This window comes from Echiichthys vipera (genome assembly GCF_963691815.1).
Source record: "Echiichthys vipera genome assembly, chromosome: 7".
NCBI lineage: Eukaryota > Metazoa > Chordata > Actinopteri > Perciformes > Trachinidae > Echiichthys > Echiichthys vipera.
This window is the reverse complement of record NC_139832.1, coordinates 12,442,742-12,456,104: the sequence shown is the minus strand read 5'-3', so window position 1 is coordinate 12,456,104 and position 13,363 is coordinate 12,442,742. Positions and strand designations below refer to the sequence as shown.

Sequence of the window (13,363 nt, the reverse complement as noted above, 5' to 3'; positions counted from 1 at the left end):
TAAACTGAGGGAGCCCTGCTAGCACCAGGGGATTCCCTGAGGGTGGTCCAGTATCGCACTAGCCAGGGTTTGCTCACTGCACACATCATTGCATGCACATTAACCCATCCTTGATTCACCCAGGGTGTGGAGTCCTCACACATATGCATATGCTCACACATATGCAGTTGTATCATGTAAGACAGAGGAAGAGTACACAAAATCTCTGCAAAAACAGCACTCTGCATTCCTGAATATGTTCATAAAAGGCATCCAGCCACCGAACTTCCTGCTGCTCTTCTCCCTTCTCTCTGTCTGTTTCTGTTTTTGCCTCTATAGTTCGCCTGTCTCCACTCTCTCTCCATCTCCTACACATACTGACATAATCGTACGCATCCCCACCCTGTACCCTGGCACACATTACAGCGCCGTGCATATCATACTCTCCTCTCAACACAGACTCATATTTCCTTTCACAATAACAACCCCGCCCCTTGCTCCCGCCTCCTTTTTTCCCTTCCCCATCTATCTTTCACTTGTTCTCTCTCTGACACACACTCGGATTGTTAGACAGGCTGATCAAAGACACTTTTCACATGGCAATGCCTATAATTTGTCACTTTTTTGTAAAAGCTGAACAGAGCCAGAATAGAGATCTTAAGCAGAGTGGAGCATACCTTATGCTTCTCTTACACTTCTTGCGTTTTTGTTTTTTTTACACAGCTTTTAACCTCCTCCATTTTACTCCTTAACATCCTTCGTCATTCGCAATTCCTGTAATTCTCAGAAACTCCGCAGCAGGACTGAGTAATTTAATTCAGATTGTGCGGATGATGACATTATCGCTGGCATTTCTTTGACAGAGCATCCCTGCAAATCAGCAATGATCTCAAATGTTTATAAATGATTTGAAGCTTCCATGATTTCAGTCCCACCCACACACACATAGACCCATAATGGAAGCTCTGCCAGAAGCAGACTAATCTCCTTTACTACTCGGGCCACTCCCTTTCTGTCATGTATTTGTGCTAAGACCAGGATAAACCTCCACAGCAATAGCATCACCCTATGTGTCCTGTTATTTAGCTTCTATTCTTGCTCACATTCAGTTAATTTTGAAAGTATACTATTTGTACCAGGAGACTGCATAGCCCAAAGCGGGGACAGATGAAGAATTTATCTGCAAAATAATACTCATCCTGCCATTTCATCCTGTTTTTGTTAGTTTTTTCTGTTTTGTTTTTTGCATACTAAGAGCTAATGAAGCATTTTTAATTTATTGGAAACTCAACACACAAAATAAAAGGTTGAATTTGGACCGAGGCCAGTTCAGGTACAGTACAAAAGCTAACTTACATAGCCACCAGGATGCCCCCAAATCATCTTTTCATTTAGGATTTGTCTTCAGAATAATACTGAAGAGCTGTTAAATGTTCATTCACTCAATGATTTATCGCCATCCGTCCTGATCGAGCGCTGTGTGCATTGAGTCTCTTCAGTGTATCCCTATGTCAGCATTTATTTTTAAGGCTGCGTTATACTCTGTGCGCTCTGCTGGGCCGTGGTGGACTGGTTGACCTCAGTGTTGTAGCCTCAGGCTGTATGTGTCACAGCTTCAGATGTCTTGTGCTTCACTTCCACTCATGGTGCTCTATTAAGTCGTCCTAAAACCGCCTGTATCGCTTGCCATATCCGCTCTGAGAAAATTCAGTGTCTGTCCTCACTGTCTTCAAATAGAGACATGTACCCAGTTGGCTGCTTAATGTCATGTTTGCTTTTTGATTTGAAATGACCCTGCCAGTGATTAATTCAATGTTAATAGAATAGCAGAGAATGGCATAGCATCAGTTTAGCTATGCTTTGCTATTAACATGCTATGCTTTGCTCCATGTGTCCCGCTTGCATTATTGTAAAGCATGAATGAAACAGCTGATGTCAATCACTGGTTTCTTCATGCACAGCACCATGGTTGCCACCTGACCTGACCATCTAATTATATTCATGGAGGTGTCCAGCATGGCCGTTATAACCCAACACTTCTCACTTTACTTTGCTAATAGGCTCCTGCCAACACAGTCCTTTCTTACCATTCCATCCTCATGGAAGAGCAGAGAGTGTTCTGCCTATCTACCCTTTTGTTGACGTCAGTGGAGTATTACCTCCTTGTATAGATAATTCTAAACAGACTAGTATCCAGGTTGAACCCACCTTGGTTTCTGGCTTCGTGGCCACTGTTGCATTAACCACTCTGCTGGATATTGGTTCCCTCATCTAACTACCAGTAATAGAATATGAGAGCAAAAACCGATTAAATGCATGCTCTGCATTCCAGGTGTTAAACTTCCACTATCATTGTAGGGTCTGCATCATCATACTGTATATATATTTTTTTATTTTGTTGACTGTTTAATCTATTAATACTTATGTTTATGTTTTTTTTTTCTTCCTAAAAACATTTTAAGCAATCATCCCATTATTTCTACAGCATCTTAGTTCACAATAATGTGTAGTGAATAGTGTGTACCAAAGTGAATGGCGTCTGTGAGGGCTAATTTTAGAGTGTCTTGTGTTCAGTAAGAGCTTACGTACTCTACTATGAATTGCACTGGGGAAAGGACTTGATTGTGAGTGGAGGAGATTGTTGTCCTCATTACAGCAGTAAGCTGCTGTTTAGTTTTTCATTGATGTAATGGGACATAAGAATGAGTCGACATTGTGCACTGATATGCGAATGCTAAAAAGCACTGATGGAGCCTTTCTCACTGGCAGTTAGGCCTCTCAGCTTTTGGAGTCATAAATTTTGCAGCAGTGAACTAGAAAGAGGAAATGAGAGAGAGAGAAAGAGAAAGAGAGAGAGGGGGGACTGCCCCCTTGAGAAAACAGCACACACTGACAACCATTTGAAAGATGTCAACAAAGGCTTCTCCCTTTCTATCTACCTAAATGGTGAAGATAATGTAGACAGCCTGTCTGAAAAAGCATTGAAACATAAGTGATGTCCCAAGAGCACCAAACAGACACAAGCCGATTTTTCTTTTTTGGCTCGGTTGGAAAAAACATGCTGTCATTAGATTTCTTAACAACATATTGAGGCCCACTCTGTAATGCAGGCGGGAAATTGTGAAAGACTGATGCATTGCTGTAATGTGTTTTCCTTTTTAATAACACGTAATGGGCTGTGATGACAAATTGCGTGAGCTGTTACATTTGAAAGCCAACAGAATGGCTTCTAATGTCACAAACAAATCTTATTTGGCTCCCCTGTGAGGATGAGTCTCAGTGACTATGTCCTTGCTCTAGAAATACTCTTATAGTAGTCATTCGCTCAGAAGACATAGTCTCTGACACCACAGTGCATTCAAAGCACTCGATGATGCTCATTGTGGAGCTATTTTGGGAGAATTTGGGGTAATTATCATAGTAGTTGAAGTTCTAGATGTGTGTTTCTGCCTCACACTTAACCCGCACTCTCTCTCTCTCTCTCTCTCTCTCTCTCTCTCTCTCTCTCTCTCTCTCTCTCTCTCTCTCTCTCTCTCTCTCTCTCTCTCTCTCTCTCTCTCTCTCTCTCTCTCTCTCTCTCTCTCTCTCTCTTTCACTCTCATTTCTCCTTTAGGCTAGGGATGATATATTGAATGGATCCCACCCTGTCTCCTTTGATAAAGCCTGTGAGTTTGCAGGGATCCAAGCTCAGATCCAGTTTGGACCCCACGTGGAGCACAAACACAAGCCCGGATTCCTGGAGTAAGCTTTTCTTATCACAAAGATGCATTTACACCAACATTCTCAATAGCTCTGTGCAGTGTGTTGTGCTTTTTTATGCTCATTTCACAGCTGTGCACACACAGTGGTTATCTCCTGCTTCAGAACAAGCCGTTGCTGCAGGGATTTCCTCCAGTGGAAAGCTCAGGGGTGATGTCAGCTGTTACAACTGTTTTCTGATATGTAGGCAGTAGGGAAAGAATGACCTCATATGTAGAGGTATGTTAACAGAAAAGGAAATGCCTGTAGCCCAAAAGAGTAACCATGTAAAAATGCCATTTATCTCCGTAGCCTGAAGGAGTTCCTACCTAAAGAGTACATCAAGCAGAGAGGGTCTGAAAAGAAAATATTCCAAGTAAGTACATTACATTGATTGAATGTTCCATTTGAAAATAAAAAAGTGCATTTGAAACTGTGTGCGGCCCATGGGAATTATAGTATTTGGTTCTCTGTTGAGGCATAAATTGAGAAAATACAAAACGTGTAGATCACATAATGTAATTCATAACATATTTATTGTTTAGTCAATGAAGGAGGTGGAGATGTAACTTCTATTTTTTGTCCAGGACCATAAAAACTGTGGAGAGATGACAGAGATTGAGGCAAAAGTAAAGTATGTGAAGCTCGCCAGGTCCTTGCTGACATATGGAGTGTCCTTCTTCCTGGTAAAGGTAAGAGCTAAAATCATGCAATTTTACCCCAGTAAAGAGGTAATTGGATTCATATGCATAGCAAACAATAGGCTCACATCAAACATTACATAATACAAAAAATGAGCATAGAATAGGTTACTTTATGTTAAGTACTTTAAATGAAGCAGCAGCATTTGAAAAAAACGAGGTTAGATTAGAGAGAGGAGAGACAAAGGCAGTCTGATGATCCTACAAGTTGTAAACAAACCCCCAGGTAGGCCAAACTTATCTGGAAGATAAGACAAAGGGGAATGGTAAAACTAAACTGTCCATTGTAAACACCCATCATTGCTTACAGACAGGCTTCCTGGTTCAGCTTTAAAACTACCATTCCTATTTCCCTCCAAAAAAGGTAAAACAGTAACAGTTGGCTTGTTGACTACGTTTAACTCTGTCACAATTACAGTATGCGCCACATTTGCAGATCTCAGCAGTTAAATGTCCTGTATTGTAAAAAGTAATATTTCCATGTAGTTTTCTATTATAAAGCAAGTCAAAGTGCTGTATAAATTCTGTTAAAGTATCAAAACACTCAATCCACCGAAAAATGCACACAGCCCATATTCAGAAGTGCCTTTAAACGGGTCGCCAGGACTTCCGTGCGGTTGTGATGTCACAAGTGATGCTACAGTGCTGTTACAGTGATTCCCTGGCTGTAATGGCATGCAGAGATGCCAAAACTCTGACCAATCTGACCAATCAGATCCCCTTTTTTTGGGGAGATGGCCTTAAAAAGACATGCGCTAAAATGGAGCGTTTCAGACAGTGGGTAAATACAGGTATATTCAGACAGACAGCATCACAAAGAGAAGTGTTTTTAAACATAAAAGCATTTAAACATTTTCAAGTAGAAACCCAAAATACAAATATGAACCTTAAAATGAGCATGAGCAGAATTGGTCCTTTAACTTATAGTACTTACATACAATGTTACCATAACTGATACAAAATAGGGCCAAAGATTTGAAAATATAAGCAGGATTTTCCTTTAGTAATTACTCAACAATATCAATCTAATGTTACATCTGGTTACAGAAAACAAGCACTGTGCTAATGAGTGGCAGCTGTGATATGCACTGTGCTGTCAAACAGGTATGACAGCTTGTTGAAAACACCACAAAACCTCATTATCACACCAAATGAAGCTGCAGTGTGGAAGCGTGTGTGTGTGTTTGCAGTTCAGTGGCACACTCAGTGCTGTAAAACACTTGTGACAATAGCAATTCTGTTCCGTTCTGGTTTGGCGAACACGAAAGTGGAACAGAAGTGCAGCATCCAAATGGGATGAAGTCGCACCAGCAGGTATTATAAAAGCTCTCCGACAGCAGCTCATTTGGTTATGAACTCGCAGGAAAGAGGAGGAAAGACAAAGTGTACAGTCGTCTGCCGGGGTGTTAATGGACAATAAATGGGATGTTTGGCCCCGGAGTTAAATCAGACTGCAGGGTTCAGATTATCTTTGCACGCGAGTGCGTGTGCATCGACATGTACGAGTGCTGTCTGCATTCGATGAGGAGAGGTAGTGATGGAGATTTCAAGACTGTTAAATAATTCACTCAAGCTGCACTCTGCTCTTGATGCTAGCAGAGGCAAAAGCACAGACCTGGCTTTGTTGAGGCACATCTGAGAGTTTATTGTAACCGTCCATTTCTTATCTGTCAGTCTTTAATCACTGCCGATTCTAAGTCGACAAGGTCGCTGTAAACTTCCCAGATTCCCAGATGCTGTACATAGGAAGTGTGTGTGTGTGTGTGTGTGTGTGTGTGTGTGTGTGTGTGTGTGTGTGTGTGTGTGTGTGTGTGTGTGTGTGTGTGTGTGTGTGTGTGTGTGTGTGTGTGTGTGTGTGTGTGTGTGTGTGTGTGTGTGTGTGTGTGTGTGTGTGTGTGTGTGTGTGTGTGTGTGTGTGTGTGTGTGTGTGTGTGTGTGTGTGTGTGTGTTTTCTCTGCAGCCATGCATGCAGGTGTGTACAATATAAAGCCTCTCACTTCTATTGTGATTTCTTACACAAGCTGCTTTTCCTAAACAATAATCAAGGTCAAATCATTTAAAATAACACCTCAGCTGCCCACTTCAGATTAGAACTCAAACTTCCTGCTGAAACACAACCTTGAGAATTGACATTCAACTAATGTAAGCTAAAACAATAGGCCTTTCTAATAAACCTTTGTACGACGATATCATGATCACTGGGATAATGTTATCTGTCCTTGTGTTAAAGAGCCCTCAACCTAGAAGCCTCTCTATTTCTTGGCCTTTGGGCAATTCTCAGTGATAGTAAAAAAATTAGCCCGGAGACATAAACTGTGCGTATTTTAAGCTCTCCCGTCTCTACAAACCGCTAATTTTTGTGTCGTCCTTTGCAGCCTTGGAGGGGAGCCAAGTGTGGGCTCAGTCTCTGAAGTGAGCTGTGATAAATTTTCAGTGGGCAGAGAGTGGAGGACACGGTAGCTTCTCAGCTGGTGGAAGCACCATGCTGGAGTGCTGACAGTGACTAAACCCTGTGGAGACCCTGCTCAATAAAGCAGCAGTTAAACAAGGTTGAACCTATGCTAGGTCAGTCCACAGCTGCCCTTCTCCTCCTCCATTCAGAGCTTCAAGCCACGGACACAGCATGTGTATTACGGTAGCAACAGCAGAATGGCACAGGGATTTTGCATTCGTGCCTTGAATGAATCATCTGTGTAGGTGTTGAGCACCGATGTGAATGTTATCTGATGTTTTCCTACCCGACAGGAAAAGATGAAAGGCAAAAATAAGCTAGTCGTGCGTCTGCTGGGAATAACCAAAGAGTCAGTGATGCGAGTAGATGAGAAGACGAAGGAGGTGGTGCAGGAGTGGCCTTTGACAACAGTCAAGAGATGGGCTGCCTCCCCCAAGAGCTTCACCCTGGTACTGTGTGACTCTCTGCATATAGTCCTCAGCAATACTTCTCCTATGTACATATTCAGTTATTCTGTGAAAAGTGTGATTTACATGGCTCTGCATCATATATTCAATCTTGGCCCTAGTTTCCATTTCCCAATGCAAACAGCATCCTAAAAATTTTGAGACCTCAGACTCCAATGTTGAATGTTTTCAGCATTCTAGCCCGCTATTTCATCTGAGTTAACAATAGATGCCCGGGGAGGAATGTGCAGAATTTTGATGTATTATTTATCTGAAAGCTTTTTTCATTTTATTTAGCAACTGTTGGCACTAGTACTGTCGTTTTTTCTCCTATATTGGAAAGGAGCTCTCCATTTAAAGATTAATAGATTATGCAAATTAAAAAAAATACTCTAAGGTTTATTTGCCAACATCGATTTAACCCAAAAAAATATTCGCCCATTCGTTTCTGTAGAATGCTTTGAAGTGAGAAATTTTGAGATACACTACATTGAATTTTAATCAACTCTTTAAAGAAAAATATGCACCATAGAAGCTTATTAGGTATAGAATGTTTTACATTAGCGATGCAAGATGGATGTTAAAATACTGCCCTGAATCCCTGCTGTCTTCAATGCATCACAAAGGATTTTGGCGAGTACCAGGAGAGTTACTACTCTGTCCAGACTACAGAGGGAGAGCAGATATCCCAACTTATTGCTGGATACATTGACATCATTCTTAAGAAGGCAAGTAATTAAAAATGCGATACAATGCATGCAAGCATACATTGCTGACTGTAAGGTGTGTTGCTCTTCCTATTGCAGAAGCAGAGTAAGGATCGTTTTGGCCTTGAGGGAGATGAGGAATCCACCATGCTGGAAGAATCTGTGTCCCCTAAAAAGTGAGTAGCGCTCATGTTCTATCTTTTGCGCGAGAATGTTGACCATTCTGATTCAACAAACGCAGTCTAGTTATTCGTCATGAATCTAAAAACACAACTGTTTAATTGTGCATGTGATGACATTTCTGCCACCACACTACCCCCAAGAGAAGAAATGTGTGAATTTTAAAATAACACAAACGCTGTTCTCGCTATTCCAGAATACAATTTGCTAAATTGCATCCTTGTAGGAAAAAGCCTCAGGGTGAAGTCACAAAAATGATCTTCTTTTTTGCCATAAAAGAAATCTGCATCATTCGGAAAATAAGTTATCATCTTGTTAGAAGCTGTTATATTCAGTCATTTTTATCTTGCAGTTTGTTGCTGTTCCTCCTGATTTTGCCATTGCTAAGTAACTGATGAAAATGAAGGTAAAGCTGATGGATCAGGGCTCTATCACACAGAGCTTTGAAATTTGTTGTCACTGGCTTTTAGTGAAACAGCTCTCTGGCAGAACGCGGGGGGGGGATCATATTCCTGCTGCTTATGGGCCAATTGACTCATGTTGTGGTTCTCAGCACAAAAACATAATTGCTGCCTCTCAAAACAAGCCATGATTAACCAATGGAGTCAGGAGCATCTGTTGAGCTGGGCAGGAAAACAGACATGTTTCTCCCTACAATATCTTTTCTGAGAATGCCTACTCACCGTGGGAACAGTTGTTAGTGTGATTATTGTTTTAATTATAATTTTGTAATTTCCATCATCTAAATTAGAAACAGTTGGGTTATAATCTGGGACAATTATCTCAATTTAAAGTAACACAAAGCAAAATAGTCAAATCCAGAACACTTCACAAGTCAATTTGCAAAGCACAATGCTACTGTATAGACACGCAGACAGTGTAGTATTTCACACTCCTGTCTGTTATGATCTTACATGATATACACTTGTTATTCAAATATGTTATGAAATGTAAAAAGGCACTTTCTATTTCTTTTTCTAAGGTCCACAATTTTGCAGCAGCAGTTCAATCGTGTGGGTCGTGTGGAGCATGGCTCAGTGGCTCTTCCAGGTATAATTCGCTCTGGGTCTGTTGGCGGCCCTGACACCTTCAATGTGGGTTCTATGCCCTCTGCCCAGCAGCAAATCACAACAGGGCAGATGCACAGAGGACACATGCCCCCACTGGTGAGTAAGAGCATTTGTCAAAAGAACTAAACCGAGAGATTCATGATGAAAACAATGTATCGCCACCACTGTCCTCAGTTCTCTAATTTAGTTTTAAATATCAGGTCACAGTGTTGAGGTACATCATGTAACGTCACATTAATCTGATCTGTGGTGCTTGAAAGATTGCATGTGATCCCTGCTGTCAGCAATGAACTGCAACCAACTATACCCCAGAGGGCTGTGAGTCAAATAGGGAATTCAAAGTTCCTCATATTCACACTAAAAGCCTGTTTGTTTTAGACATCAGATTGGAATAGTTTTGTCTACATACAGTACAAATTGTGTGTATTTTAGATCGGTTTTGTCATTTACAATGTGTGTCTGTTTGTTTTTTTAGAGTCTGGCCCAGCAGGCCCTAATGGGGACCATAAACAGCAGTATGCAGGCTGTGCAGCAGGCTCAAAATGACCTGGGATATGTAGATAATCTGCCTCCTCTGGGCCATGACTTGGTGAGTCCCCTTCCCACTTACTTCCCAGTGTTGAGAAATATTTACGATAGTTGCTGCATGAATACATACACTACTTCTCCACATCCCAGCATTCACTGCCACACTTGGAGTTCTACTTTTCTAACACTCAAGAATGTGTGCTTTCTGATATTGCAGTCTCTGGTTCTCTAAAGCAAAGACAGCTTAGATAAAATTAAGCATTTGCATCACATCAAAGTCCATCATATTTCTCAAATATATTTAGGATACAGGACTGGCTGCAAATATGGAGGCTGCATTTAATGCTCAAGTGCTTCCAAAGCCATAGGTGTTGTACAACTCTAGTCCTTTAATCCTGCACAAGAAAGTTTATATGAGCTGAAAATCACCCACTGTGATGAAAGCCAATAACTCTGCTTTTCCTCCTCCACCGAAAGGCATCTAGGGTTTGGGTTCAGAACAAAGTGGATGAATCCAAACATGAAATCCACTCTCAGGTTGATGCCATCACCGCTGGAACAGCATCTGTGGTCAATCTCACTGCAGGTGAGTGCCCAGGAGAATACTAATACAGCTTCAGTATTAATCTATATCCACACCAGAATTGTGGTTTATGAAGGTTGGGCTGGACAAAGCTCTAAAGGAGATTGCTTTTTTATTAATATTGTTTATCTTTACATTATTGTAACCCCAAGGTGTGAATCAATAAAAAATGTTTTTTCCAGGTCACCGTTAAGCCCTTTCTGGTGAATAAAAGAGCTTTTCCAATTTTTACCCTGACAGATATTTCTACTGATAAATAAATGTTGAACTTGTTGTCCAGAGGCTGTCTCTCTGCTCCCCTTGTTGTGTGGCACAACGGCAGTCAAATTCCTGCCAGTCTTTTGTAGGGTTTTAATCTTACCTCACAGTCTGTTTGGTTGAACTTAATACTCTCTCCACTACCTAATTCAAAGTTTTTCTTCTTCACGGCCACTTGCTTCATCAACGTGCTCATCTCTGTGGAACCATCTCAAATAGGCTATAATTATGACACTGATATGTGTGTTCCAGCATATGACATGCAAGCTGGCCCGCGGATTAGCTTAATCAATTTGGCAGCAGCACAACAAATAAAGATACACAGCAGAGGTGTAGTTTGTAATGATGGTGATCCATCCTTTACAGGTGAGCCCACGGAAACTGACTACACAGCAGTGGGCTGCGCCATCACCACCATCTCATCCAACCTCACGGAGATGTCCAAGGGTGTCAAGCTGCTTGCTGCGTTAATGGAGGATGAGGTGGGCAGTGGACACAAGCTCATGGGTGCTGCCAGGATGCTGGCAGGAGCTGTGTCAGATCTGCTCAGATCAGTAGAGCCTGCAGCTGCTGAGGTGAGACACCCACTGATAATTGCACTGACTTTGACTTCATCCTCCACTGTAAACCCTAGTAGCCACAAAGCCACATACAGTGTTGAATTACATGTTTTGATTTTTATCAGTGTCCCAGTCAAGATGAAAGGATTCCGGGATTCTTGACCCAGAAGTCTGTTTTAGATCATTCTTGTAGGCCTGTGTGAGAACAGGCCAGGCCAGAATAATGAATGTGGTGATGTCATCTCTGTACAGCCCAGACAGACAGTGCTGACTGCGGCAGGAAGCATTGGACAGGCGAGCGGGGACATGCTCCGTCACATGGGGGAGGGCGAGACGGATGAAAAGTTCCAGGTTTGACGCCTACTCACTGTTCCTATGACACTGCTGGCCAAACAGGAAGACACACATATTCTCAGGCCCCCTTTAAAAATGTCAATACACACTCCAGTTATCACCTCAGGCTTTATTTTTAGACTGTTACTTTATGTGGATTCTATAAGAAAGGAAGAAGGAGAGCTTTTAGTAGTGAAATGACAATACAGTGTTTCTGACATCCATTAAGTTGAATTGTAGCCTTCACTATATATGCATCGAAACTAAAATTAATCATCATTTCATATATCAACCATATTCTTGTTCTCATGGACTTTGAGCCAGTGCTATTCTACTACATGAAGATTAGAGCTTTACTTAAGAGATATCATTTATTTACCTCCTAAAATTCATAATCAGTGTCTGCCTTTTGCTTAAGGTATTTTTACTGATATAATACTGTTATTATTTGTGCATTAGATGTCTGTTATTCACACTATATCAACTGAACAAAATATGTTACAAACATTTACTCTCCTTGTCCCCTCACTCACATGTGCGCAGCTGTGCTTTGTTTCAGTGAAGGACATTGATTAATATGTTGCAGGAGACCCTGATGAATCTGGCCAAAGCAGTGGCCAATGCAGCTGCTATGCTAGTCCTGAAGGCCAAGAACGTGGCCCAGGTGGCCGAGGACACCATATTGCAGAACCGGGTGATTGCAGCTGCCACTCAGTGTGCCCTATCCACCTCACAGCTGGTAGCCTGCACCAAGGTACTGTTCTAAAACTTGTTCATCTCTGTAGCCAAGTAGGTAAAGGACAAACCAACAGGCAGGAACTCATCCAAGTAGGGTGTTTTACACTCTCCATTGCAGCTTTGTTACAGTTTACTATGGAGAGATGGAAAAACATTCATTGTGTCATATTATAAACAAGTGTTTTCTTTTAAATCAGAAACAAATTTGTTGCAGTTTTCACTTTAAAGGCCTGAATTATTATACTTGATTAGATGAGACAATAACTACTGTGTAGTCTGATTTATATAATATTAGTCTTCAACTCTTGTAATTCCTCTGAGCTTCTGTTAACAAGTATGTATGGTGCAGGTGGTGAGCCCAACGATCAGCTCCCCGGTGTGTCAGGAGCAGCTTGTCGAGGCCGGGAAGCTGGTAGACCGCTCCGTTGAAACCTGTGTAAAGGCTTGCCGCTCAGCCAGCGACGATGGCGAGCTGCTTAAGCAAGTTGGGGCAGCAGCCGGGGTGGTGAGCCAGGCCCTCAGCGATCTGCTGCAGCACGTCCGCCACTATGCCAGCTGCGGGGAGCCCATTGGACGTTATGACCAGGCCACAGACACGATCATGAACGTGACAGAAAACATTTTCACTTCTATGGGCGATGCTGGTGAGTACAAAAGGAAGTGCTCAAGGCTAGAGGATGCTTTAGGAAGTCTCGTTTAAAACACTTCCAATTAAAGTTGTCTGGTGCCTCTTCAGTTTCTTTCTACTCACAACAAGAATTGAACAGTAAAAAAGTCAGGTGATCTTTGATGAATACCTGCTTTCACTTGACTTGTTCTCATGTGCTTTGACTGCATGATACTGTCCATGTCCGTGTCCAAAAATCCTGGGGAAACATTGTCAAAGCTGAGCCTATTTGTTATGGTTCGAGCCACAAGGCCGAAGAATTTCCAAACCCAGCCAATTCTCAAGGGGTTGTAGAAAACATGTCATCCAAAACCACTACAGAGCTCTCAATCTGCTCTCAATCAGCATCAGGGAGGCTTTGAAACTTAAAAGAAAACACATGACATGGGCATTTTTGGAAGGAGAAACTTTCTTTACTTCTAT

At 41.8% G+C, this 13,363-nt stretch overlaps 1 protein-coding gene across 1 annotated transcript in view; it reads left to right on the top strand.

The window, feature by feature from the left end:
- tln2b (talin 2b) overlaps positions 1-13,363 on the top strand; it is a gene marked incomplete at its 3' end in the record, with an annotated part of 77,197 nt that overhangs the window by 35,357 nt on the left and 28,477 nt on the right. Inside the window, exons 7-19 of the mRNA XM_083916184.1 lie at positions 3,593-3,720; positions 4,030-4,093; positions 4,305-4,409; positions 7,164-7,319; positions 7,943-8,044; positions 8,123-8,199; positions 9,186-9,369; positions 9,749-9,862; positions 10,279-10,387; positions 11,009-11,217; positions 11,455-11,553; positions 12,122-12,289; positions 12,623-12,917. Coding sequence (XP_083772310.1) covers positions 3,593-3,720; positions 4,030-4,093; positions 4,305-4,409; positions 7,164-7,319; positions 7,943-8,044; positions 8,123-8,199; positions 9,186-9,369; positions 9,749-9,862; positions 10,279-10,387; positions 11,009-11,217; positions 11,455-11,553; positions 12,122-12,289; positions 12,623-12,917 — 1,810 coding nt within the window. The remainder of the gene's footprint in view (positions 1-3,592; positions 3,721-4,029; positions 4,094-4,304; positions 4,410-7,163; positions 7,320-7,942; positions 8,045-8,122; positions 8,200-9,185; positions 9,370-9,748; positions 9,863-10,278; positions 10,388-11,008; positions 11,218-11,454; positions 11,554-12,121; positions 12,290-12,622; positions 12,918-13,363) is intronic.